General features: G+C 54.4%; 1 protein-coding gene across 12 annotated transcripts in view; it reads left to right on the top strand.

The window, feature by feature from the left end:
* Positions 1 to 27,573, top strand: part of HEMK1 (HemK methyltransferase 1, mitochondrial release factors N(5)-glutamine) — a 34,683-nt gene continuing 7,110 nt past the window's right edge. Inside the window, exons 1-13 of one of the 12 annotated variants that reach the window (XR_014016873.1) lie at positions 3 to 123; positions 1,160 to 1,546; positions 2,054 to 2,145; positions 2,462 to 2,555; positions 6,803 to 6,937; positions 7,270 to 7,334; positions 7,634 to 7,683; positions 8,642 to 8,750; positions 9,599 to 9,694; positions 9,863 to 9,976; positions 10,131 to 10,281; positions 10,641 to 10,724; positions 11,292 to 14,774. Coding sequence is in view for 9 of the 12 variants with exons in the window: in XM_081246380.1 (XP_081102506.1) it covers positions 1,337 to 1,546; positions 2,054 to 2,145; positions 2,462 to 2,555; positions 6,803 to 6,937; positions 7,270 to 7,334; positions 7,634 to 7,683; positions 8,642 to 8,750; positions 9,599 to 9,694; positions 9,863 to 9,976; positions 21,658 to 21,751 (1,059 nt within the window). In the remaining 3 variants the exon portion in view is untranslated. The other 11 variants (XR_014016874.1, XR_014016875.1, XM_081246380.1 and 8 more) reach the window with 11 other exon arrangements.

The raw sequence follows: 27,573 nt of genomic DNA, 5'->3' as shown, positions 1-27,573 counted from the left end.
CAGTTGCGCCAACCCCGGAAGCAGAGCGTCGGAGGGAGCTTACCGCGGGTCACGCATGTCCGGGAACCGAGCCCGCGGCAGTTTCTTCAGGCTGGCGGGCGAGTGGGGAAGTTTCTCAGGCAGGTATGCGTAAAACCCTCGAGACCTCGAGTTCGTCAGAGCTCTGGCAGCCTTCCTTAAAAAGTCTGTACCCCCGTTGTACAGATGGAGAAACAGGCTTGTGGAGAGGCGACCTCGCGGTGCGAAACTGAGAGGGAAGCTGCGCCCCTGACTTCAGGCCTCGGCTCCTCCCTGGGCGGCGGTCTGGTAGACAGAGCTGCCTCTGGAGTCCGAAGGACTTGTGTCTTGACAGGGACAGTTCCTAGCTGGGTGACTTTGGGCAAGTTGCTTCCCGTCTCGGAGTCTCATTTTCTTCTCTGTTTGTCTCTGAAGAGCGGCACCTAGCAGGTGTTCAGTAAAGGCTAGTTTGAACCCTGGTCTCTGTAAGAGGAAAGGAGACCACTGGTTTTAAACCTTCAGTTAAATTTGTGATAACTTACATATAAAATTAACAGAAATTGTCAATTTTTTATCTGGAAGTTTATGCTGGTGTTTAGGACTATGGGTTAAATTGGGTGGAGGGGTGATTTTCAGCATACAGATCAATGACAGTGCATGCAAAATGTCAAAAGCAAAGCTCCCAAGCAAGGTCAGTCTCCTCCTCCTACTAATATTAGTCAAGAGCATATAAAATTGAATTCCTCTATATGTTGAGCTGGCTCCCAGGCCCTTGATATTCATTGACCGATGCACTGCTCACCGTGGAGTTTGTGTTATTTTCCCCATTTTATGGACGAGGAAACTGAAACATAGAAATAATGACTTTCCCAAGGTCACACCCTCTGGGTCAGATAGATCTGTCCAACCCCCAAGCCTGGGCCCTGATCCACACCAGCCCATTTATTAGTAGGGACTGAGCTATGGGTTCCGATCACTTGAGCCAGAAACATGAAGAAAATGTCACTGACCAAGACAAGAAAACTCAGATAGGTTGGCGAGGGTCTAAAATGGAGTCAAAGAGGCGACAGAGCAAGAGCATGCCCTCTCTCAGGCAACAGGTCAGAGAGGAGTGGGTCCCACAAGTCTCAGCTACTCTCCTGGTTCTCCTTCCCTATTCTAGGACAGCCACATCTGAGGACCAGAGCCATGCTGAGGAGCCAGAGCCTGTGACCTTCTCCGTCTCCATCCAGCTGAGGCCAGCCACCATCCTCATCAGCTGACATCACGAGAAAGATTTGGGGACCTTGGGGAAGTACTCAAGGGATCCTTTCCCTGTGATGTGGGACGTCGGGGCAGAATGCTGAGGGTCCTCCTATCTGGCCTGGGGTGGAGGGGAGGCATTAGGGGCTGCACCTTCAGCTCATGGCAACCCCATCTGCCTCCGGCTCGGTTGTTGAGTGCCACAGAACTGGTCAGCCACTGGACAGTGGTCTTTGAGAAAAGGGGCATCCCTGAGGCCCGGGAATCCAGTGAGTACATCGTGGCTCATGTCCTTGGAGCCAAAACAGTTAAGTGCAGTGTTGTCAAGAGGGCAGGAAGTGGGGGGAGGGAAGACTCTGGGGAAGAGACATCCAGGCTTTTCCATTCCACTGAGAGTGCTGAGCTGAGAATGATGGGATTTTTCTGGAGGAATGTCTTAGGCAGATATTTATTTCATCCAACAAACTATTACAGTGTGTGCCAGGCACTAGGGGTTCAGGGGTCACCAAGGTGGCCAGTGTTGGACCCACTGGCATTGTCTACAAAAGAAACCTGAGGGCTTCCCTGGTGGCGCAGTGGTTGAGAGTCCGCCTGCCGATGCAGGGGACACGGGTTCGTGCCCCGGTCCGGGAGGATCCCACATGCCGCGGAGCGGCTGGGCCTGTGAGCCATGGCCGCTGAGCCTGCGCGTCTGGAGCCTGTGTTCTACAACGGGAGAGGCCACAACAGTGAGAGGCCTGCGTACCGCAAAAAAAAAAAAAAAGAAAGAAACCTGGGTCAGGGGAGCCAGCCACTCACATTCTCTGTGGGGCAGTTTCAGAGCCTGAAGCCAGGACTTTGGACCCAGCCCCTGACCCCTTGGCAGTTGCAGTATGTCCAGGAGCTGAGTAGCTACCGATTGCAAAGGTGAGCACCATGGGCCAAACCAGAGGGCTCTGTGTGGGGAGCAGGGTCCATCTTCCTTCAGCTCCACCAAGTTCATGGTCAGGGAGGAAGAAAGTGTCCAAAGACTAGGGAGGTGTTGGGATGAGAGAGTGATGAGAGAGGGGTCATGGTAGTAAATAGGAAGAAGGGAGGGAAGGAAGGTCTTGGCTAGGAGTTCTGGGGCGTAGGAGACATGACCCTACCCGACACCTTTGGCCGCAAGTGGTATCCCAACCCAGACATGGTCTTGTTGGTCCAGGTGCTGACACTGATGATCACCCTGCTGCCCCCTCTGCAGGATGCCTGTGCAGTACATCCTTGGTGAGTGGGACTTTCAGGGCCTCAGTCTGAAGATGGCGCCCCCAGTGTTTATCCCTCGGCCAGAAACGGAGGTATGTGTGCCATCAGGACTGGGCAGAATGGGAATGAAGGGGGCTCAGCGCACCTGTCTTGTCCCAGACTTCCACCAGGGGGCGCTGGAGCCCCATGACTGCCGTCCTTTAGAGGCAGCGCCCTTCCTGGCTGGCTGAGTAGGTGAGGCCAAGAGGAAAGAGGTCTCCTGCTCACCTCCTTGACTGTCCTCACTTTCCAAGCCACTGCCCCAGCCCCTAGGCTGGCAGTGGCTCAAGATGCCTCAACTAGTGCTGCCCACCAAGTACTCAGCCGGTTCCTGTCATTTCCCTAGGAGCTGTCCCATGGGCCCATAGCCTACCCAACCCATGGGAAACAAGTGCCCTCCTCTTCCTCAGGAGGCATGGGCAAAGTGGAGAGGGCTCCAGCTGGACATCTGGAAGCCTGGTACAGCTTTGTGACCTTGGGTAGGTCACTGCCCCCTCTGGACCCAGATGATGAGAGGGTTGGGCCTCCAGACCGGGGAACTGGTTGGGACCTTTTACCTGTTACATCCACTATCTAGTCAGGTAATCACCTGTGTTTCTCACATTACTAGGACTGGGAAGTGTGTGGTCCCAGCGTGCTGTCTGTAGGTGCGACACCCTAGTCTTGGGAGAAATGCTTTCTATGGCCCTTCTTGGGCTTCCCCATGACCTTGTAGGTGGCAGGGCTGGGAGCCAGAGAGAGCAGAGCAGGTGGAGGGGTATGTGGGTGGGGGCTGGTGGGCAAGCCAGAGGGCACCAGGTTCTGAGAAGGGGTGTTTCCAGAAAGGCACACACATTCTTGGGAAAGATCAGGCCTCATCCACCTGCCCCAGCCAGGGACCCAGAGCCCCTTCTCACTTTCCCAGCCTCTCTCCCTCAGCCAAGAAGCCCTCTGACCCCACTTGCCCCCTGCATCATGTGGTTAGGAGGCCAGGTCCTTGCCTTAATGCCCAGTGTCAGGGCAGGGACAGTAGGGAGTCTGAGACCTTGCTGAAGTCACAGGGCTGCCAAGGCAGGGAGCATGGGGGCAGCACTCAGACATCCTGTCTCCTGGGTCAGGGCCCCATACCTTACAAGGGGCTGAACCATCTGGGATTGGATGAACCGGGATAGGTGCAGAGACCCAGAGCAGGATGTAGCCTGCTACCTGCAGACTTTTGGGAGGCCAATCTGGCCCCTCCAAGCATGCGACCTCTGGCCAGGAGGTCACTCACCATCCACTGAGGCTGCCAAGGGTCAGGGCATGGGAGGGAAGCTACCACGATGACCTTTGAGTCCCCTCAGAGCTGACCTGGCACCAACCATGTGTTCCAGGGTTCTGAGTGTTGGGTGTGGACTTCCGGCTCCCATGTGGGGGCCCCCCCTTTCCTGGGTGGGTCTGGGCCAGGAGAGCAGCTCTGCTATAAGGGGTGGGGGAGAGGAGGGAGGCTGCGGTTGGGAGGCCAGGCCCTTGCCTCACTGTACAGACGTTTCTCAGAATTTGCCAGGTTGCCCCAATGTGAAGCCGCATTAGGGGGTGCCTTACCAAGAACTTGAGAGGACGTGGCCTGTGGTGGGGAGTGGGGAGAATTAGTGCAAGGGAGGGACCATGGTGCTTGCGTTCTCTCCATCCATTGAAGGGTGGTTTCTGATGATGGGTGCAGAATTCTGAAATGCAAAGTTGTAGGCCGTGTGTGGCCTGACCAGTTGCGTTCTCTCTGGGGATGGAGAGGTGGCTCAGTCCCCGGCCTGGCAGTGTGTACAGTGGGAAAACCAAGGCTGGAAGTGTGAGCCATTCTTGCCCAGCTTGGCAAGGTGAGGCTCTGTGAGGTGTGGGAGGCTCAGTGCCCTGCCTGTGATTAGCTTGAGGGAGGCAATGCTGCCTTCTTGGGGCTGCCTCATCAAGAATGTAATCCTAATGAGGATCCTTATGGCACTCAGGTCCTGCTGAGGCCTTGCGCCAGCCTCTTGAGGGGTGTGGAGTCCTGTTGAGGCAGTGGCTCCAGGCAGAGCCGACAGCTGCCTGCTCTTTGCCTCCTTCCCAAGTTCCCCTCTGCTCCGACCCTGCAGTGTTCTTGGATTCTCCCCTTGTTCACCTGGGAAAAGTGCCCTGGGTCTGGGACCAGCTCGATTTTCAGCCTCCCCCAAGGAGCCACCAACTCTAGGTTGAGGAGGCTCTTTACTAGGTGAGGAAGAGAGTTTCTGGACTTGCTGGGAGTGGTCTCCATCCCTACCCTCCCCACCCCAAACCTGAAGTGGTCCTACAGCCAAAATAACCTTCCCCAGATCTGGAGGGTAAGGGAGAGGCCAAGGGGCACTGGTGGCAGTGGGGGCCCAGTCTCTCATTTTCATGCCCTGCCCAGGGTAGCCATTCACACATGTGGTGTGTGTCTCCGAGGTTAGGATGTCTCTCTGAGGTGGCTGGCCAGTGTGGTTGACTAAGGGGTCATTCTCCAGCCAGGGTAGGTCTGTCTGTGGTCAGGAAACCAAGAGAAGTTCATGCCCCTGACAAGTTTCAGCTCTCCAGCTGGCCACTTAGTATGTGGCCTCGCCACTGTGACCACAGGCTCCCAGCCACAGCCCTAGACTGCTGGCTCTGTGCTGGTCCTAATGCTGTGGGCGCAGCTTGCTGCCAGTACTCCAGTTCTCCAGTGGTGCCTGGTACAGGGCTGGTGGGAACGAGTGAGGGGAAGCCCTCTCTGGCTGGAGAGGGACTGTCTCACTCATAGGCAGTAGCTTGTTTGGTGCAGAAGGGGCTTGGAACAGAAAAGGTTGGACCCACTGGCCAAGTTCTACCTGCCTTGGACTTGCTACCCTGGGGACAGGTGAACTTTGCTCCCGGGTTGGGATGAAGGATGAAATACTTTTGGGGACTCAGCACTGAGCAGCTTATGTGGAAAATGAGTCTGAGTGATCTGGAGCCCTCTGCTCTATCAGGGCCTAACTGTTGACACTGAGGCTTCGGGGAAGCTGGGGGTCTGAGGCTCAGGGTAGCTTCCTGTGGCCACTGAGAGCTTGCCCGGCACTTGGGAAGTAGCCAAGAGGCCGCTCTGTGGGCCAAGCCCTGCCCGTGTGGGACACGCCATGACGGGTTAGATTCCTGGTCTTCACGTCATGGAGCATTCAGTTTGGTGGGAGAAGCACGCCCCATCCTAGACCTTAGGCCCACAGTGAGGAAGGTCATGGTAGAGAGAGCCTGGAGGAAGTAGATCTCTTTCAGATGAGGGAAACACCCACTTCCTGACTCCTCCCCTCATTCCCTGAGCCAGCCCTGCCTGGAACCCCAGGAATCCTCAGCCTCTAGGGGGGCCTTTCCTGCCCTCATCCAAAGGGCAGGTCCCTTTGAGAAGGGACACACTGCCCTTTCCCTGCTCCATGCCTGGCTACTTGGGCTCCCACTCTGTTGCTGTTTAGAAACATTTTGGCCAATGCACAGCAGCAGCCCTCCACCCTCACCCTATATTGGCTTCCATGCACAGTCCTCAGGTGACAGGTGGGTGGGTGAGACTTGAAACTCTGTTGTTTCTAAAGTGACAGTGTCTGAAAGTGTCCCCCTGCCACCAAGGCAGGTACGGTGCAGTTAGGCACCTCTTCCCATGCCATGCCCACTTACCCCATGCCCTGTGTGTACCACAGCCCCCTTCAGAGATGGGGCTCAGGTAGGGCTGTCATCCCCCTGCCCCTCCATGGAGGGAATTTCCTGTCCCTTTGACCTGGGAGCCTCTCTGGGGAGGCTGTGAGGAAGCTGGGGACACACTGGCCCCTGATTCTTGGCCACCATGAGCTGCAGGCCAGGTTCCCAGCGGGGCCTTGACCCCTGGACCTCACTTTCCTCATGAGAATCTAACAGATTAATACAGGGAAACCTCCAGAAGCAGGGCCAGGCACAGAGGGGATGGCCAGGGACCATTAACTCTGATTCTTAACATTGCTGTAAGCACAAAACAAGAGGATGTCTGTAAAAGGATTAGCTGAGGCTTACTGAACACTTAGCATGTACCAGGCATGAGATCAGTGCTTCATGAATGTGCTTCTGTTAAATCTCCACCTGCCCCCAATGAGGTGGGTTATTCTCAACTGTGCTCAAGTTTACAGATGGGGAAGCGGAGGCATGGAGAGGCAGTGTGACCTGCCCATGGCCCCAGCTGACAACGAAGTTCAGTCTGGCTTTAACCATCCCCCTTCTACATTCACACAGTGGGTAACTATGCTTGGGCCTCTGTGCCAAGACCCACAGGGGTCAGGTCAGCACCAACTCTGATCAAGATCTATCTACCTTGCAGGAGCTGGTTGAATGGGTGCTGGAGGAGGTGACCCAAGGGCCCCGTGTGGTGGGAGCTCAAGGTGGCCCCCTCATCCTGGAGGTGGGCTGTGGATCAGGAGCCATTTCCCTCAGCCTGCTGAGCAAGCTCCCCCAGGTGAGCCCCCTATGCATCCCTCCACCCCACCGTGGGTAGACTGACTGGCACTTACTGTCGTTCCTGCTGATCCCTCCCCAACACACTCTGCTAGAATTACTTGAGAGGAAATGACCGAAAATAGGAGGAAGACAGAGCTGCCCCAGCCCACCATGGTCACAGCCTTTAAGTCCCATCCCCTTCCATCTGCCCAGACCCTGGCCGCAGAGGAAGAAAAGCTACTGAGTATTTCCCTCCTCTTCTAGCAGAGGGTTGAAGAGGGCTCTGGTCCCCAGGCCTGGCCTTTCTGAACACCCTGTCTCCCATGGACCTTTTGTTTGTTCTTGGGGCAGAGCCGAGTCATTGCTGTGGACAAGGGAGAAGCTGCCATCTGCCTGGCCCATGAGAATGCTCAGAGGTAGGGGGGCTTGAGGGCAGAGGGTCAGGGTAGGGGGAGTCAGACTTTAGGTCCTGATCTCAACCTCTATCCAGGTATCAAACCCGCCGATGTCTACCCCCAAGAAGGAGGAGGCAGTGGGGGAGGCTTGACGTAGGTCCCACAGGGTTACAAATGGACAGTGGACACCAGGTATCTTGCTGGTCCAAGAAGGGTTTATTCTCCCATTCTTTGTAGCTGAGGGTCGGAGTCTGTTCCCACCCCTGCCCCCACCTCCTGTCCCCCTCCCCATGCTTACCTTTACCTTCCTATCTCTCCAGGCTTCGGTTGCAGGACAGGATCCAGATCATCCCCTTCGATGTGACCTTAGGTACTTTCCCCACCCATCTTCCCTGGGTGGGGATCCTGGGTCCAGATGCTGATGGGTGGATGAAGCACTCTGCAGAGAGAGAGGGAGGGCTTGCGCGCGCACACACACACGCGCGCGTGCGCACACACACACACACACACACACACACACACACACCCTTCCCCACCCCCAATCCTTGCTGAGGACAGGCAAGTCCCTGTTGCCTCCTGGGCTGACCTGACTCATGAAGGGACCAGCCACAGGATGTTTCTTACCTTTCGTATCCCGCATAATTAATGAATTTAGCTAGGGCTTGTTTGTTGTCAAGAAGTAAGCAGAAGCTCAAGAGATAGCCTTTAGGACCAAAATACTTGAGTGTTTGCCCGCCCCCGCCTGGCCCAGGCACAGCATGACTTGGCTGCATCCTTTACAGAGTGCCCTCAGAGTTCTGGCTCCAGCTCTGGCTCTATCACATGCCCACAGCATCCTTGAGCTTCATGTGCCCCCTCCATGGAGTGTGATACCTGGCGCAGGGTGGGGCCAGTAAACAGAGCCACTAGGAATCAACTGACTGAGGCCAGGCTTGCCCTCCATACACTCAGTCCATGTTGGCTATGAGGCAGAGTGTGGCAAGGCCAGCGGGGTGGCAGAGAACAGAGGCGCTTGCTTTGTCAGGCAATCAGAGACGGCTGCCTGAAAGTGGCACTTGATCTGAGTCTTGCTTATTGAGGAAGTTTTTGATAGGAAGAAGAGAAGGCAAGGACACTCCAGGGGGAGAACTCCCATGTCAGAGCATACACACTCCCAGCCAGGCTGCTGGCTGGGGACACTGGGCACTAATCTACAAGTCTAGTTTATTGGGTCCAGAGATAGGCCTAAGTTGTGGCTTGGGGAGAGGGATTACCCAAGGGACATAGCAGTGCGTGGAGCTTCCACCCTTTACCTGCCATCCTCTGCTGTGTGTTCCCTTTGACCACAGAGGGGAGCTGGGCACATCTTCTACCCTGCGGCCCTGTGGACCTGGTCGTCAGCAACCCTCCCTACGTCTTCCACCGGGACATGGAGAAGCTGGCCCCTGAGATCCTCAGGTATGGGGTAGACCAGGGAGGCCAGGCCTGAGAAGCCCTAATGGCATGGGTCTGCCCTGGAGGACCATACTATCGGGAGGGATGGGGAGGCTGGGGGGCTAAACGGGGCAGTGGTGTTGAAAGAGAGGCTCACTATGGAACCCACAGACCTACTTTGGTTCAGCATCTGCCTTCCCACTTAAGACCACTGAACCTCTCTGAGCCTCAGTTTCCTGCCTCTGAAAGGGGAGTGGTAGAGCTTTGCTGGGCCATGGGGAGGACTCACTAATGACTAAAATATCAGACTACAGTATACAACACATAGAAGGTGGTCAGATGGGTGCATCATTTTCCAGAAGACTGAGGCCCAGAGAGGGAAGGGACCTTGTCCAAGGTTGTGTGGGGGCTTAGCAGGAAAGCTGGGACTAAGACTCTACTCCAGGCTTTGCACTGAACCATCCTGTTCTCAAACGGTCTGAGAACCAGGGGTAGCCCAGCAGCCTCTGGATGAGGCAGTGGTAGTGAGTGTCAGGGTGCTGGCTTCCAAGTTCCTGGCTCTCAGGAGTGGTCAGGGCCAGTTCTATGCCTCCCCAAGCCAAGAATAGGAACATCCTTGTTGTGGGGAGACCCTCATGCCCTGGGGGTAGTCAGTCAATGGGATTCGCTGAGCATGCCCAGCACTGCCTGGTAGGGGGCTTCCTGTAGGAGGTAGGGGAATAGGAGCTGCCATCATTCGGGGTCCTCAGACTTTCTTCTCAGCCCAGAGTGTAAGTTCCACAGAGCCCTCTTTGTGGAAGTGCTGGTCAGCTTCTCCATACTTTTCAGATACCCCATCCCAGGCCCTTAGCTCTCACTGTTTTCCCCTTCAGCTATGAAGATCCACTAGCCCTGGACGGTGGGGAGGAAGGCATGGACATCATTACCCACATCCTGGCCCTGGCACCTCGGCTCCTGAAGGACTCTGGGTATGGATGGGGTGTCTCCTGAGTCTGACCTCAACAGCCTCCTCCCCTCCCAGTATGTACTGGGCCTGCCCTGGGCGTCATTCTGCCTCCTCCCCTCCCAGCCAGGACAACCCAGAAGTGCAGGTCCAGCCCTGCCCAGCTGAGCTGACCCATTTCTCCCCCACCTAGAAGCATCTTCTTGGAAGTGGACCCAAGACACCCAGAGCTCGTCGGCAGCTGGCTTCAGAGCCAGCCTGACCTGTCCCTCAATCTTGTGGCTGTGCGCAGGGACTTCTGTGGGAGGTGAGACTCTACCCTCCCCCCAGTCCCCACAGCCATGCTGGTCCTTCCACTCAGACTATCACAGCTCTGGCTGTGGGGCAAGCGTGCGGTTCCCACCCCCTGCTCATTCCCCAGGACCCAGGCAGTAACTCGCCCCTTGTCCCTGTCTCCTTAGGCCCCGGTTCCTACATATCAGGAGGTGTGGGCCACAGCATGGTTGCCCTGTGGATGCCTGGCCAGGGCCCCAACCTGCCAGAGCGCCTGGCTGACATTTCTACCTTGAATGCTACTTGGAGGGAGGTGGATGGTGCCTTCCAGAACCCCAGGTGTTTGTGGCATTTCCCATGGCTATGTGATTCTCCATGCTCTACATTTCTAGGAGACTTGGGAATAGGCACAAGGGCGGGGGTGTCCTTCCTGGGCCAGCAAAGAGCAAGAGCACCCACAGTCCAGCTTAGGAGCTCAGCAGACCGGATTCCCAGTCTGGCCCCATCGTGTCAGTGTAGCCAAGTCAGGTTGCTGTGTCTCTGTGGGTGGAATTGCTCTAGGGATGTTGGGAGATACGGCCAATAAAGTGGCAAGAGACCAGCAAGTGGTGACCTAATGTTTTATTATGATTTGTGGGTCCCCTGACCCCTTGCCCTTAGGCAGTGCTGGGGGTAAGAGCTTCCTTCTGCCTTTGCAGGGCTGGCTGCAGGCCCCAGCCGGTGGTGTGGGGAGCAGTGTGGAGAAAAGCACATGGTTGCTCCTCCTGGCCTTGGAAGCCAAGGTACTTGGCACTGATCAGCTCCCTCCCAAGGGTTGGTGTAGCCCTTCAGTGGCCCAGGTGCACTCAACACATACTCCCCTAACTGGGCCTAAGCTCTGAGTGCAGGAACCTCATCTGAGCTTGAGCTTGGGAATGGCCGCCTACTTCCTGGTGGGGATGGGGCTGAGGGGCCTTGCACAGTTCTGGGGTCACATGTCCACATTCATTTAACTGAAAGCTTGAGCCAGTGAGGGGTGAACAGGGCTTGTGTTTACTTTTTATTCCCATAATTTTGAGCTAAAACATTCCTTCCAAGCCTTGGGATTTCTGAAAACACATCTGTCCCTGGTTGGAGCTGGGGAGAGTGAGAAGCTGAGACAGAGTTGGCACCAGGTTTTGACCTCCACCCTAGCTCTGGTCTACAGGCTTGTGGCTGCCGGGAGGCCCAAAGGCCCTTCTGTCCACAGCGACAGGAAACCTCCAGGTTGGCAGGTGCTGGTGTTAGCCTGCATCAGGGTGGGTCTCAAGGAACATGGCAGACTAGGCTGACTCATTCTGTTGGTCTCCCCTCCCATCCCCCCAACCCAGCACTTTCAAGGGCCTGACTTGGTGATGCGGTGGCCAGAGGCAGTGTGTCTGGTAGACAGCATCCTCTGATGGAGCCAGGATGCTGGGTTCTAGAGCTGTGTCTTGCAGTGGGACCTTGGGCAGCTCCCTTCCCTGTGAGAAGCTGGCTCTTCTGGCTCCAAGGCCAGTGCAAGATGGCAGCCTCATTTTACTCTCAGTCAGGCAAAGTATGTAGCTGGTATTCAAGGGCCCACTCCCCAGGCAGGGACTCCACAAGAGAAGACATGGCCTGCCTGAGGTCCCATGATGGGAGGAGGCCAAATGGAGATAGGAAGTTAGGTCCCTGCCTTGGGAGAGTCTATATTTCTGGAGTCATACCTGGCCTGAGCTACTCCCTCGCTGTGGTTGAGGGTTGTATTTGCCTTAGCAGAGGCCACATTACAGTTTCCAGGGCTACCGTATCCTGCTCCTTGCCCAGACCCAGCTACATGGACCCCAAGCAGCCCATGGCTTCCTTTGAGGAGGAGCCAGGGACTCCCAGCCATGGCTGTTCCAAAAGGAACCTGGAAAAGCGGCGTGGGCTTTCAGGGCCCCCGTGTGCTCTCAGATCTCGGCCCGCCTCACCAGTATTGCCTTCCTCTCCTCCTACCTGTGTCCTTGCGCTCTTGCTGTCTTCGCAGCATCTCAGGGTAGCTGCCCTGACCTAGCAGTCTGTTGCCTCCTTGTCCCACACCCCAACCACTGATGGCTTCACTGATGGTCTAACCCTCCTGGCTTCAGGCCCATTACTGAGGAAGGGCCTTGGCAAGCATGTGGATATGGCTCCTCAAGAGTACATAATAATGGGGAGTGACAGTGTAGGTGTAGTTGGGGTCACTGAAGCAGGAGGCACCCTTAGGGACAACTTCCTCCCATGAGGCCTGCCTCCCCTGAGAAAGAGGTGCAGGCCAAGTGGACTGGCAGGGCCGGGCTTCAAGCCTGCAGCCACTGGCTTGACTGGGACTTGGACGTTAAGCTCCAGTGTTGGAGCCACACCAGCCTGGGTACAGATCCTGGCATCTGCCCCTCACTAGGGTATGTCCTTGGGTAGATGACTTCAACTCTATCAGCCTTGGCTTCTAAGTCTGAGAAATGGGACCAAGTGCTTTCTTTATCTTAATATGATGATTTTGAAGAGACCATGGGTTGCACCTTTCATGGGGCACTGTGAACGTTTTCACTGCTTGCCTTGGAGGGCAGACATAAGGAGGACCCTGTACCCTCATGTGTATGTCTTGTGGTTGGCACCAACACGAGTCAGGCAGAGACATGGCAGTCTGGAAAAAAGGGAAGGCAGGGATTTCAGTCTCGGGCTCTTGACTTCTCTCTGCCCTCTGGAGATGGAGCCACCAAGAGGCTGGTAGCCTGTCAGCCAGATCTCCCCTCAGTCCCTCCTTTCCCTCTTCACCAGGGCCTGAGTGCCCCAAGGTCCAGGCCAGAGCAGCCTGTGGCTCCAGCCCAGGGAAAGCCAGTCTCACCTGCCCTGTCTCCTCCCTCCTTACTGGGGCCAGAGCAGAGATGAGCTGCCTCCTTTAGCATGTGTCATGGAGCCCAGGAGACAGAACAGCAGGAGGATGTCGGGCTGATGGTGGAGTCCAGGCTCTGCAGGCCCTTGAGGTCTTGAGGGATGTGCCTGCTGTCCACCCAGCCTCTGTCAGCTGGAGCCCCAAGCGTGGGCAAAGGGTGTAGGAGTCCCTGATGGATGTACTCTGGAAGAGCAATTACATCTCCTCTCTGACAGTTGAGGAAACTGACATTTTGCCTCAAGTTGTATGCTTTTCCCAGCTGCCCATGGCTCTTTCCATGGGGCCCATCTAGCTGCTTTATTGACATGTACCCTTTCTGTTCTTCCCTAACCCCACCTGGACCCTGGGCCATTAACTTCTCCCAATCCCTGCTCTAAGCCCTTGGCTGGCTCCCCATGACCTGAATGTGGTCTCCGTGTCCTGCAGAGTCCAGATCTGAGGAGGTAGGGAAGGATGGCTATGGGAAGGGTCTTGGGGAGCCCTCCCAAAGCCTCATCAGTGCTCTGAGTAAGCTTCCATCAGAACAAAGTATTCCACTGCTGACTGGCTTTGAGAACTGCTTTAACCTATGCAGGCCAGCGTGTCCCTCCCTGCCCATCTTTGGATTCTTTCTTCCACTGCCCTAGACTCCAGCTTCCCTGCAGAACTCTCCATTCCTCAAACACCCCTCCTTCCCTTTGCCCAGGCTGTGCATTCATCAGAAATGCTCTTGCCCACCACTTCTAGTCCAGATAATCCTCTCCTTCAGGCTCCAGCACAAATGCTGTCTCCTCTGGAACACCCATCTGACCTCTGGGTTCTCCCCACCAGACCCTAGCCCACTTCTTCCAGTAGCAATGACATTCTGTCTCATGCATTTGGAAGCCTTCCTGTCTCTGTCTTCTCTCTGGGGTCCCATGTGGGTCTAGCGTACCCTAAGCTCAGTAAATGTCCACCAGTAAGCCAACAGTGTATGCGTTTTCTAGAATGGAGCTGGAATTTCCCATGTGGCTCACATCGTACCTGACAGCAGCTCTCGCATATTCTGGTCAGCAGGGAGAAGAAACCACGAGGGCTTAGCCTCCCACCCGAGCCAGGCAGCAGTTCAAGTTGAGCCATAGCCACTTCTTGGGCTACAGTGCACCTGATCTCTGCACAGTGGCCACGCCGAGTACAGGCCGTCCTGTCTGCAGCAGGGGCAGGCGCCAGGTTTCCTGGAGCTCTGGGCCTCGGCCAGCCCCCAGCCAGCATTGGCCAGAACAGCAGCCCGATCCCCCATCATAACCCTCAAGTCCTAGGACAAGCCATCTGGGCGGGGATTGGGACTGGTAAAGCAATCTTCCCCCTCCTGTAGTAGGCAGAATAATGGCCCCAAAGATGCTCATGTCCTAACCCCATAAACCTGTGAATTTGTTACTTTACATGGCCAAAGGGACTTTGCAGATTTAAGGATTTTGAGATGGAAAGAGTATCCTGGGTTATTCAGGTGGGCTCAATATAATCACAGGGATCCTTATGAGAGGAAGGCAGGAGTGTCAGAGAAGGGGATGTGATGATGGAAGCAGAGGTCAAAGCGATGCCATTGCTGGAGGAAGGACCATGAGCCACGGAATATAGACGGCCTCTAGAAGCTGGAAGAGGCAAGGGAATGGATTCTCCCCTAGAGCCTTAAAAAAGAATGCCAGCTTGCCAATATCTTGATTTTAGCCTCTTAAAACTGATTTTGGATTTCTGACTTCCAGAACTGTAAGATGATACAATTGTGTTGTTTAAAAACACTAAATTTGTGGTCATTTTGTTGTAGCAGCAATAGGACACTATTACAGATTTTGGTACCCGAAGTGAAGTGCTGCTCTAACAAATACCTAAAAATGGAAGTGGCTTTGGAATTGGAATTTGGAAATGGGCAGAGATTGAAAGATTTTGAGGTGCATGATAGATTGCCTTGAACACTTTTCCTCTGAGCAGTGAGGTGGGTGGGGATGGGGGTGGGAAACCCTTCACAACCTGGAGACCTGAGCTGCCCAGACTCCCTAGAGCTGACCCTTTCTTGGAGTGAGAGACTAGAAGACTGCCCAGGGTGGGACCCAGAGAAGCTGGCCCAGGCACTGGGAGCTGTGGGGAATGGAACTGGGATCAGGGGGAGAGAGCAAAGATGGCCTCCATGGTCTATCTCCAGTGGTATGGGGGCCACCCAGGACCTCAGAGGGGACCTCAGAGACTGGATCCGAACCTGGTCCTGACTCCCATGGAGTCACGTGGCTGACCCAGCACCCCTGGAGTATGTGATAATGAACAGGGTGTGAGGGTGAGCAGGTACTGTGCCTGAAATGAGTGCAGCAGCCCCTGACTCCAAGGTGATCCCTCCATGTAAGCCATGGAGGTTTGGCTCCTTCCAGCCCCCAGGCAGTGCCCAGCTGCTGCTACAAGCCTGTGCTGGGCTGTGTGGCTGGGCTAGAAGTGGATCATTCCTAGGATTCTCAGCTTCATGATCCCCAGAGCTGAAGTGGCTACCTGGAACCTTCAACCCTATCCCTGATGTCAGCCACATTAGCCCAACTACAGCCTTGGGTGTGCGGACAGATCTGGGTCTCGTTTGAAGCCCTGATGGTAGTTGTGAGGAGAGCAGGGGTTCCTCTTTTCATCCCTCCCTGAGAGAACTGGTTATGCACCCTGCCAAGGAACCTTTAGCATCTTTGGCCTCATAACCAGGAATCCGATGTGTAAGAGCTTCAAATTCTGGGACCACTCCCCTTCCAAGACACTCCTCTCAATCATCCTATAGGGAAACAGTGGGGAAAGGCCAATTTTACAGTTCACAGAGTAGGAGAGGCAAGGGAAGCTTACGTCAGCCTCACTGGGAGCCCTGGACTGAGCTGGCTTCCACCTGGCCTTGGCCATGACTGAGCAGAGAGGTGAGGTGGCTCAGAGCAGCTCTGCCCAGCGGAAGGCAGGCCTTGTCTGGTTGCTCCTTCTCAGAGGCTGGGGTCTCTCTCAGAGACTTCGCCTTTCAGAGCGAGGGATGCCACTGTACTGCCCCCTGCTGTGCTGGATCTATAGCCCTCTCCTGGGGCATGCATCTAGGGGAATGGAGGGGTCAGGTCTCCCAGCCTACTGAGCCCCAGGAGCAGATTATGGGGACTTGAAGCACCCGCAAAGATCCTTGTGTGCAAATGAGAACATTAAGGCTCAGCAGGCCAGGGCTGGGGCTCAAACCCAGGTCTCTTCTCTACCTCCCAGCCTCCAGCCCTTTATCAGCTTCAGACCCCCAACCTGCCTTGCTTTCCAGGTATAGTCCTGTCTGCCATTCCTGGGAGTCAGTGTGAGGCCAAGCTACGTGGGCGAGTAGAGTGAACCCCGAGCTAGAGCTGCTTGGGCCTTGTTTGCCCTCAGACCTTGCAGCTGAGTGAAGTATCTGGGCAGCCCACTGGGCCTTCCTCCTCCTCCTCCATCTCCTTGCCATCATTTCTTGAGCTCCTGCTGGGCACTGGGTTCCAAGCAGCTGCTTTACATTTATTGGTGTTAATTGTCACACAACCCCACAGACTGGGTTTTTAATCATTTCCATGATGAGGAAACCAAGGCTTAGCAGGGTGCAGTCACGAATCAGGTCTCACCGCTGGATTGGAAGGGAGGGTGAGGCCACCACTGGTGCCCATTGGACTGGTCAGAGACTGAGGTCAGCATAGCTAGGTCCTGGGCTGCCCCCTGCAGAGCTTAGTGCAGTGGTCCACCTGGGCCTAGGGATCCTCAGAGCAGGAGCAGGGGTTGCCAGGGTTGTTCCCAGAGGGCTTTCCAGAAGCCCAGTGCCTACCCTGATGGGCCCTTCTCCTGGGGTGTGTGCAGCATAGGCTCAGGCCTCTGTCTCCCAAGCCCTACTATGTGCCAGGCCCTGGGGAGATGATATCAGTTAGAAGAGCTTGTAAAATATGGAGATTGAATGGTGCACCCTGAACCAAGTGCTTCTGGGATTATCTTATTCACTCTCAAGACATTCCATAAGGCAAAGTCAGTGAACCCTCCCATTTTACAGATGAGGAAACTAAAACTGGGAAAGGCTAAGGAACCTGCTTATATGCTGGCTGAACTGAGATTCCAGTGCAAGCCTAATGACCCAGGGCCTGAGGCCTTGGTCATCACACCTGGCTTGAAGAGGGTAGGGTGCAGGACAGGGATAGAGCAGGCCCAGAGTGAGGACAGTCTGGGCAAAAGCCTGGATGCCTGAAGGCACATGGAGAGGACTGTGTTGTGGCGAGGTGGTGGTGGTGGTGGGTGCCTTTGGATGAGCTCTGAATGCATTTCTGGGTACCAGAGCCTAATTTAAGGGTCTCAGGGTGAGTTACAGGGTCAGGTAGGCATTGAGGATATTCTCTAGCTGCCAGGAAGAGGGCACTGGGGCAGGAGGCTGCAACTGGGCCAGGGTCTAGAGGCCACTGGGGGCCATAGCAGTGGCATATAGCAACAGGCTGCCTGGAACAGAACCAACTCACAACCGTTGCTGAGGGATGTAGGGTGGGGGGTGGCCAGAACCACGATAGGGCCCAGGGCTCTGACTAGAACCTGGGGGCCCTGGAGCCACCCTGAACTGGGCACTGGGGTACTAGGGAGAGACAGCTTGAGAGAGTGGGGTGCCCTCAGGCCATCCCATGGGCAGTGGGCAGGGGTGTCTGGAGATCCAAATGTGACCATGTGGGGACATAACCTAGAGGCAGCCCTTTAGCTGGAGTTGTGAAGACCACCCTCCCAGGCCTGAGCTCTGTCAACAACAGTAACTGGGCATCTCCATGTGTAATGGTGCCCTGTGCCACACACACTTTGTCATAAATCCTCTGTCTGCACATGAGGGGAGCCTTCCTTGGCCCACTAGACAGATGAAGCAACTGAGACTTAACTGGTGCAACATCACACAAGCAGGAAGTAGCCATGCTGGGCTTTGAACCCAGTCCTCTGACATCCCAGCTGGAAGGGGAGTGAGCAGGCCACAGAGGCTAGCTGCAGCCCCGGGCCAGCTGGGGTGCCCCCAGGGCTGACATGGGCTTCCAGGGCAAAGAGGAAAGTGGTGAGTCAAACAGAAAGCACCAGATGTGGAGTGAGCTTCCTCCCCTCCCAGCTGCCCTTGGTGCCAAACTTTCACACCCCACAGCAGAGGAGCGCATGGGGGAGGGGAGGTCAGTGAAAGTGGCTGCTGCTGAAAGGAGGCTCTGATGTACTCCGGATGTGGGGTGGGACTGACAGACACCCAGACTCTGGTTCCCTGCTGACAGGTGGGTGAGGAAAGTGAGTCCCCTCACAGCATAAGGAGGTGTAAAGCCTGCCATATCAGGTGGAACATTTCAGGTCCCCAGGCGTGGGAGGTTCTGGGAGAGGGTGCAGGTGGATGTGCCTAAAACCCTTCTTGAAGGCATTCCCACAGCTCAGGAACTGACCAGGGCTCCCCACTCTCTCTGCTTGCACAGAAATCCTCTGTCTCTTGTCATTGTGCCCAGCTCTCCTGCCCACAGCCCTAGAGCTGTAGAGTTTGTTCTTTCAAACCAAGTTTCACGTGGAACTCAACTATGTAGTTTTTAAAAGATAAAAGCATCATTTTAAACATAAATGTATTTTATAAGTTCAAATTCTCAACACTTTCTTAGCATTAAGTCCATCAAGGTGAACAGCGATGAGCACTGATGTTTGAACTGGGGGCTAGGATGGGAGTTGCAGTCTTATGTCAGCCTCAGCGTTCAGTGTCTTTCAGTGTTTGGTTTTGGTGGCACAGGACCAAATGACCCCACCAAGTGATTCTCACAGATAAGTGGTTACAAATGGTAGCGTGTTTCTGGAGGGCCCCTTGCAGTCTCTTTCATTTGCAGGGACAGCAGGAGAAGGCTTATGTCCAGCTCAGCCCAAACCTGGTTCTCTGGACACATGGGTAGGATTCTAACGTATCATAGTTTGGTGTTGTGCCCATTTGAGTGTGTGTCTGCTTTTTTAAACTGGCCTTTTTCCAATAGTTAAAAATATGAACGAAAGAAAGAGGGAAAGAGAGAGAGAGGGGGAAAAAAGGGAAAGGAGGACGGGAAGGGAGGGGAAGGAGAAAGAAGGAACTCACGTGGGGCATCTGAGGATGCCCTCACTCAGGTTCTTGGTGAAGGCAGCCTCTGTCTCTCCTGGGAGCCCACCCTGACTGCTCCACCCCTACCTGTCCAGGAGGTTCCAGTGCCTCCTCTCACTCAGCATCTGTCTCAGCAAGTGAATCTGGGCCAGGCCACATAGTTCTGAAAAGTCTCAGGAGTCCACGACTCCCTCCTGGCTCTGGTGTGGACCTTCCAGGTACTCAGTCCCTGGTTCTGGGGCAGGGAAGAAGGTCCCAAGGAGGGGACAGGGACTAGGGGCTTCCCCAGGCCCTATGTGGGATCTCCAGGGGTGGGAGGACTGGGGAACCCAGTGCCCCTGAGAGCCTGGGGTTTCTGTACCTTCATTTCTGGGAACTTGCTATGCTTTAGGAAGAGAGAAATGAGAAGCAAAACCCTAGGGCCCCAGCACCACCAACCCCCCTTCCTGTCTTCCTTCCGCTGAGTCATAGCCAAGAGCCCAGCACCTCTGCCTCCTTTGGGGCCATCTGGGTGGGGTGGAATTCAGAGTCATGTGAGGACACAGCATCTGGACAAGTCCTCTTTTCCTGCCAGTATCTGTGAGGGACCCTGACTTGCTGAGGCCTGAAGCTACCTCCCAGGTTTGGAGAATGGGTGACTGAGGTCCTTAAGTGTCCTGTCTCTCCCCCATCCCCAGCCCCACTGTTCACCTGCAAGCACTGAGCACCAACTGTAAGCCAGGTAGGGTGGTTCAGATGGGGCCCTGTCCTTGAGAAACTCATGGATTTGGACATGGACTCCTCCTGACAGGCCCCTCATGACTGGCTGGGTCCTTAGGCTTGCTCTGGTCAGCAGTAGGGAGCCAGGCCACATCACACATGCCCATCATAGAGACCTGCACACCCCTACACAGGTACCCATAGATATGTGCATGTGCACAGGTGTGGGACTTGAGCATGTGGGTCCATGTCCATGATCACAGGTGTATCCACACAGGGCTTCCATTGGATGGGGGAGCTCCAGGCTCTGGGAACCAGGTCAGGACCTGTGTGTATGGCCTCTGTGAGGGGGCCCAGGTTGCTGAGGGCCGAGGTTGCCTTCCATACTTGGAGAAGGGGTGACTGAGGTTCTTATGAGGTATCACCCTGTCTTGGAGGCCCAACTACTGTCTGAGTTATGGGAGCCCATGGGAGCTTGAGTACTGTGCCCCCATTTCATGGAAAAGAAAGCTGAAGCCCAGAGAGGGCCCATGACTTGCCCAGGGTCACACAGCAAGTTAGGGGAGATCTGGGAGGGGAATGGCCCAGACCTGGGCACCTGTCCACATCCCTGACCTTTCTGGCCTGGCATTTGGGGCTTGGCAATCCCTGATGACCACACTGCATCAAACTCTGGGTTGATTCTCCCAGAAAATCCACCTAGGGACCAACCACAGGGTCCTCCCAAGCCTTGCCATTCCTAGGAATTTCCCCCATACTACACCTTTGCTTGGGCTGTCCTAGCTGCCTGGAATGCCCTCTGTCTCTCAATCAATCTCTGTCTATCTCTCTCTGATTCCGCAAATAAAATCCAAACTTCCAAATTCTGTTTAAATGGTTTCTATACCTTCTTTGACCCCCTGGAACTTTCCCCTGCCTCTAGCCTCCCTCAGCCTCTGTCCCCCTCACTCCCACCCATTTTGCACCCACCTACTAAATATAAAGTTGACCCCTAGAGCCCTAGGCTGGGTGTGAAGGGTCCTTTGAGGCTTAGACAGTGGAAGCCACACCCAGGCCAGCCCAGCCCTCCAGACTTTGCCAGGCACTGGGGTGGGCCCTGGAGCTAGGAGAGGAAACCACACCTCTGCTAGGCCTCACCATCTGCTCCCAACTCTGCTCCTTCCCTGAAAGCCCAGAAGCCTGGAGCACTGTACTCTAGGCAAGATTGATCCCTTGGAGTTTACCATTCCAGCTTTTGTTTATTCCCCAACACCCTGAGTACCCTTCAACTGGGGGCTAGGCCTGTGTTTGGTGGGGTGGAGGGTGGGGGTTGAACAAAGAGTAGAGAAGCCTCAGATTTGTTGGGTGCCGCCCTTTCATTAAATGGCCCTGGACAGAGCTGTCTGCTCCTTTCCAGAGCTCTTCCCTTCCACTTGGTCTCAGGAGGCGGGCAGGGAGTCTGCCTTTGCCCCATGAGGCACTGAGCCCCATCACTGCCTGGCTATCCCCTCACTCCCCTACACCCCTAACTGGGAGCCTAAGGTTAATTGTCAGGCCTACCCTTGGTGCTAGAGTATGAAGGAAAAATTGACAGACACTGCCCATAAGGAGTTCATGGCCTAGTGGAGAACAGAGGCAAGTAAACAGGTCCTTATCCTTGGCCCATGTGGCATGCATTTGATCACTGTCTGCTCGGCACTGTGCCAGGCACTGGGCATGGGCAGTATTCAGATAAGGCCCCACTCACATGGAGCATATCCCTTCCCACTTAGGTTCCCACACAGCAGTTACAGTGCTCAGCTTGAGGCTTTCACTATGGCAAAGGCCAGCTTGGTAGGTGAAATAGGCAGGGAGTTCACCCCCTGGAGCAGCCCTAAGCCAGTGAAGAGCGGGAGTTGGTGGATACACATCCCAGCTTCTTTACCTCTTGGGTAGGACAACCCTGATGTGTGTTCTACACCATCTCTCAACCGAGGACTGACCTCAGTTGCCCACAGAGAGCACACTCATTAACACACCTGCTTTGGCTTCCTTTCCTTCCCTGTCTCACTTCCCCTGTCCTCTATGTCAGGAACTGGGAAGGCTCTGAGATTTCACCCAACTCACAAGCTAACAAGGTGCCATATTCCCGAGGATGTTGGCAGAAGACACAGATTCCTGCTTGAGAAACAAAGGTTAGTTTACTTTCCACAGTAACAGTAGACAGAGTATCAGCATTTTCTTGTACCACTTCCCTGAACCCCAGTTCCTGCAGAGTGACCCAGTAAGGGCCAGATGATGCCTGTGCATGCAGTGGGTTGACAGGAGAGGAACCCTGAGATCAGGGAACCCAAATCTTTTATAATAGACTATAAACAAAGCTGCCCACCCTTCACTCCGGAGGCAGATATTATCTTTATTATACTGGACAATAAACAAATCTGCCTTTTTCCCTGGAGGGAGACGCTATCTCTCTCTTCTAAGGCTGTTCACTGGAATAATCACCCTTGAAAGTATTGTTTGGAACAAGGGCAGTCAGTGCCTCTACCAGCAAGTGTACAGAAATGGGAGACAACCAGGAAAAATTGCCTCCCTATCCTCTACTGGTGCTTCTTGACATCACCTCTGAAATAAGCTGTTTGTGTTTGGATCCTTGTCCCTGAGCCTGCCTCTGGGGGAAACCCTCCAAGACTGGGGAGATGACACTAAATGGGCAGTAATGGATTTCTGGTGTGGCTCTCATTTCTCCAGACCTGTCCTGCAAGTAATGCAGGGGAGCCACATGAAGGAAGAAGTTTCCTTACCCAGAATCGATACTGTTGTGACTCTTAGGGAGGTGCTCTAAAAGACTCTTAGGGTGTCATTTTTTCATGTTTAAATATTTAGTCCATCTAGAATTATTGAGATTTCCCTGTGTGAGGTAGACATTGGACTTCATTTTTTTCCCAAATCAATATCAATTATTGGATTGATATTGGATCAATATCATTTATTGGAAATTGTGCCTGGTCTGTCACCACTCTCTTCTAAGCTGCTTGGAGGCTGTTATTTAGAATGTATCACAAGCACACAAATGATCAATTCACAATAAGTGGACTAAAGAACACATGGGCATCACCATCACTGGGGATTTGGCACTCAGCGCTGGCACAATGTGAGACAAACCCAACACCCACTCGTGATGACACCATTCAGACCCCAGGGAAATGCAGGGAGGCTGTGAACCAGCCTTAGAGTTCGCAGGGGATTTGAACACGAATTGGGAAGGTTTCTTTCTATACAAATATTTAACAGTTAATAAAAATTTCAAAAAGTTGAATAAAATTTTAGTTTAAATCTTTTTGACTTAAATTTTTATATTCATTATAACATAGTTTTTATTTTGCCTTTTAATTTTACTAATTTTGATTATTTAAAAAATAACTTTTTGGAATGTATTTTAAATACTTTTAGTTTCTAATATTTTAAATTTAATTCATATTTTTGTGCTCTTTGAATATAATATTTTATTTCAGTCTTTTAAATCATTATTGCCAATAGAATAGTAATTATGTGAAAATCTTGACTATAACAACATAATCAATAGTTTTACTGGAATCAAAGCAAGAACAGTGAATGTTACAGAATAAGTATATAATACCTTATTAATTAGGCATGTCTGTGTCTTCTTACTCACTTAGCATCAGTGAACACCTGAACATGAGCAATAATCATTAAATTCAATCATCTTTGATATCTGACTTTCTGATATTTTTATGACTTTCAGACATACAAAAACCACAGATTACAGATTTTTTATTGTTATGAAAGTTTACTTGTTGAGTAGGAGGATAGCACGTGTTTTATTAGCAGTTTGTAGCTTGACTTATGATTTTAAATATTTAAATTCTGTAGTGTGGGCCTCCATTTGTCCTTTTGCCTGGAGCACTGCAAATGTCAAGGTCTGTGCTCCAGTGGGAAGAGCAGATGTGTCCATAGTTCTTCCTGTTGCAATAAGGGCCAAAGAAAGAGTGCTTCTGGGGCTCTTGTCTACTTGGGCCTATGGTCAAGGGGGAGCCGGAGGGGTGGATTGGGACCAGGGAGGAGACCCCAAGGAGAAAAATCACCAAACATATTTACTCCTCACCATGATTCTGTAAGGTAAGAAGTCATGACTGGCTCAAGTCATGCAGAGTGCCTGTCTCTGGAGCCACCTATATAGAGCAGGGCACCAGTGTCCTGCAAACCCAGTATGTGCCACCCAGCAGCTCTTCCCACTCAGGTCGGGTGGTTCCAGGTCCAGTCCTCCCATGGTATCTTCCCAGTCAAGGCCAGCCTGACCTGGGTGCAGGCGCCAGGGCCGCTAAGAGGTGGAGAATGCAGCACTACACTGCCAGCTGCCTCAGGTAGCCCCAGAGAACCAGCACTCCAAAGCGCAAGCGTAATGGTGAACTATGTCCCTAGGGTGCCCCACCATCCTCCTGCAGGGGTCAAAGGGCCTCTCTGTCACAACCCTGCCTCACAGCCCCCGCCTGGGCACTGAGTCTCAGCCCTTCTCAACCCCAGGACTGGCCTCTGGAGGATGGGCTGGGGGCCCCATCTCTGTGACATGTCGGGGGTGGGTGGGTAGCAGACTTGGAGCTGTGCTCAGTGAGAGCCAAGGAGTGACCTGAGGGCATGAGGGGAGAGGCAAATCCCTGCTCACACCTCTGTCCAGCCTTAGCCAGGGACGGTTCTCCATTCTTCTGAGGGCAAACAGGTCCTGAGTGGTTAAAAGACTGCCCCAAGGTCACTCAGCTAGAGAGGGAGGCCCTTACTTCCCCTCTCTGCCTGTCTAGACATGCCCCCCAGCACCCCTTCAAGACCCCTGCTGTCCCCAGGACCCTGTGATGGGAACACTCATGGCTACTCCCTCAAAGTGTGACTAGGTCCCAACCCAGTCCCAGAACCAGGTCACAACCTGCACAGACATCCTGGGGGCCCTGCAGCTTCTCCTCTTCATTCTCTAAGTAGGGAAACTGAGTCTCCAACAGGCCAGATGTGTGCTCAAGACTGCACAGCTGGGCACTGGTGCTAGGACCATACCAGGTGGCCTGATGCTGAGGCTGGGACCTGTACCCCAGCTGTGGGACAGGGATCTGAGGGGAAAGACCCTGTAGGAAAAGACTGGCATGAAGGAGAGACAGAAGTCCTGGCCAGAGGTTTCCCATTCATCAGCAAGGGACTCAGTGAGCAGGGCCTGGCACTGCTGATCCCACCTTGCTCGCCCTCCTCCTCCCGCTTAGCCTTCGTAGCCCTGGCTGCTCACCAGCCTGGGCAGTACACTTGCACCTAACATCCCACTTTCACCTGTGCCCCCTCACCCGTCTATTGCCCCTCCTCCCAGGCACACTCGCCCCACTTTTTCCCTCTTGTTTCTGGTTGTCCACTCTGTGTCTATCCCTGGGCTGGATGCTGGGTACCGCAGAGGTTGTGCCAGACCTGGGCGTGTCCTGGCGGAGCCCTTAGAAGGACCCTGCAGACTCAGTGCTGAGAGAGGGGAGTCTAAGGAGGCACCCACAGTCAGGGAGGGCTTCCTGGAGGCAAGGACCCCCAGCTGTGGCCTCAGCACCCCCTCCCCCTCACCTAGGTCACTGCCCCTCCTCTGAGCCTCTCTCCCTGGAGTGGCCAGCGGGTTCCAGGAAGCGTCCCTTTGCTCTGCAGTGCCGATTCCAAGAACCGCGGCTCCTGGCAGCGCTTGCTCAGGATCCTTTCCTAGAACATAGGCCTTGCCCCACCCAGGCTGCTGGGGTCTCATTGGGCAGCTGGCAAAGGGAATGAAGGAGGGAGTGCCCTGGGCGGGGGCCTCTGTAGAGTCCGGACGCTGGGAGGTGGGCCTAGGCTGTCAGCCTGGAGAGGGTGGCCACACTAGGGTCGGGGGGCAGGAGGTCAATGTGTGTGAAGGCACTTTGACTCCCGGTCAGCTAGGGGGCGGGGTAGGCCCAGTGAGTTCAGCTCACAGCCTCCCTGCACACACAGGAGGCTCACCCCTCGGACCCAGAACTTGGGCTCAGCTTGCTACACTCCATCCTCGATCCCCCGACCCCCATCCCAGGGTCCCATCTCATAGGCAAATGGCACAAGCCTTACTCTGGCCTCAGAGCAGGGCTTCATCAGATAACCTTCAGAGGTATAGGCCAGGGGACAGGAGTGGCAGGTTCTGAGCAGTGAAGGGGGGATGGGACAGTCGGTCCTTGGAAGGACATGACACCTGTATTATTAATCTTCTTATAATTTCAACTTGCCTGATTATGACGGAGGAAGTCACCCCATCCGACACCCTCAGCAAGGTGGGTGGGGGTTGGGGGTGACAGGCCCTGATTCATGGGCAAGGACAGGGCCTAACTTCCTTCAAGGTCACTGGGCCTCCCACTCTGGGGCGTGTCCTCCACCCCTGCCACCTCTGAGCTGGCACCAGGCCTGCCCACCCATCTGGGACCTGCCAGATCATGTTGAGCAACCAGTTCCTGAGAAGCATTGAAGGCTGTTTGGTTTAAAATTAACTCCCCGCTACCCCTCCCCTACCTGCAGGCCTCCTCCGAGTTCTTGGAAGAGGCGCTCTGCTCTTTCTTCCTGGGAAGAGGCCTCTAGCCACAGCTGCTGCGATTCCAGCAAAAACACCTCACCCAGGGTGGGGGTGGGGGGTGCCCATTCCATGCCTTCTCTGCCCTCTAGTTCTCTGCCCTCCGTGAGGCCCAGGGATACTCCTGGAGCCTAGCATGCCCCAGTTCATCCACTGAGACCCAGAGGAGAAAGGGGGTGACTGTCAAGGTGCTAAGAGCAGGTGCTACTGCCCCAAAGCCCACAGCTCCCCAGTCAGGCACCTGCTGGCTCTGAAGAGAAAAAGGGCTATAGAGACCCAGTCTGAGCACCTCTGGGGTAGAGAGAGTGTGAGCTGATTGCACTGACAGAAACCCAGGACTTTGGTCTACTTTAAGACATGTATGGCCCAGAGAGATAAAGCAAGCTGCCCAGGGTCACCCAGCTTTGCCTGCCTAAACTCAGCCTGCCCACTAGATGCCAGGCTGACAACACTGATCTCACAAGGATGCCCAGAGGCCAGACCCCTCAGGCACTCACACTGGCATTAGAGCTCTCTTCTTCTCTTACCCACGCTCCTCTAACTGCTCCGGAAACCCATCTCCTTCTGGATAAGCCTTCATTTTCTAGGGTTTCCTTGGGCTCCATGTTTCTATGGCTTTGGAGAAAAGGTTTCCTGAGAACCTGCTCTCCTAACAACCCCTCCTACCATGGCCATCTACCCAAAGGAGCTGAGAAATACAAAGGAATGCTGGCCAAGTGGAAAGGTCAACACACACACACACACACACACACACACACACACACACACATTGACATTGCTCAGAAGTAGGGCTGGTGGGGGTGGGGAGGGGAGAAGTGCTTCTTAGGAGAAGGCTGAGAGGCGAGAAGCACTTTTAAAAACAAAGCTTTGGCCCAACCCAAACTATGAGTGAAGTCCTCACCTCTGATGGAGGACGATCCCGGCTCTGGTGACAGGAAGGGCCCAGTCTGGCTCATCGGTGCTGGGTGTGGGGAGTCCCTGGAACAGGTCTGTGCCTGGGGAGCATTTGCTGGGTGCCACTCCCCTTCCAGCCACACCATCAAAGTGTGGATCTCCCTAGTGGGGACTGTGCAGTGAAACAGTCCTAGAGGACTGCCTGGTGGAGTTGTGGCCATCCCAAGTTCCCTCAGCCCTCAGAGGCCACTTCTTGCACTCTGGGCCCTGCCTGCTTCAACCAGGCCTGAGTCATGGAAGCAACTGTCTTTCCATTGAGCATAAAGCTTTGGCCACACAAAAAGTCTCCTCCTGCTTTGGGCCTGCCACATCTCCTGCTCAGAGATGAGCATCAGCTTCTACTCACCCCGTATTCCCCCAAAACCAGGCACAGCCACTCTCCAACCACCCTGTGGCAGGGTACTTCCACTATCTCTGTTAGACAGATGGGGAAACTGGGATTTCCCTGGCAGT

The sequence above is a fragment of the Mesoplodon bidens genome (assembly GCF_964165515.1).
Source record: "Mesoplodon bidens genome assembly, chromosome: 10".
Lineage (NCBI taxonomy): Eukaryota > Metazoa > Chordata > Mammalia > Artiodactyla > Ziphiidae > Mesoplodon > Mesoplodon bidens.
The sequence above is the reverse complement of the archived record's forward strand: the minus strand, read 5'-3'. Positions and strand labels throughout refer to the sequence as shown.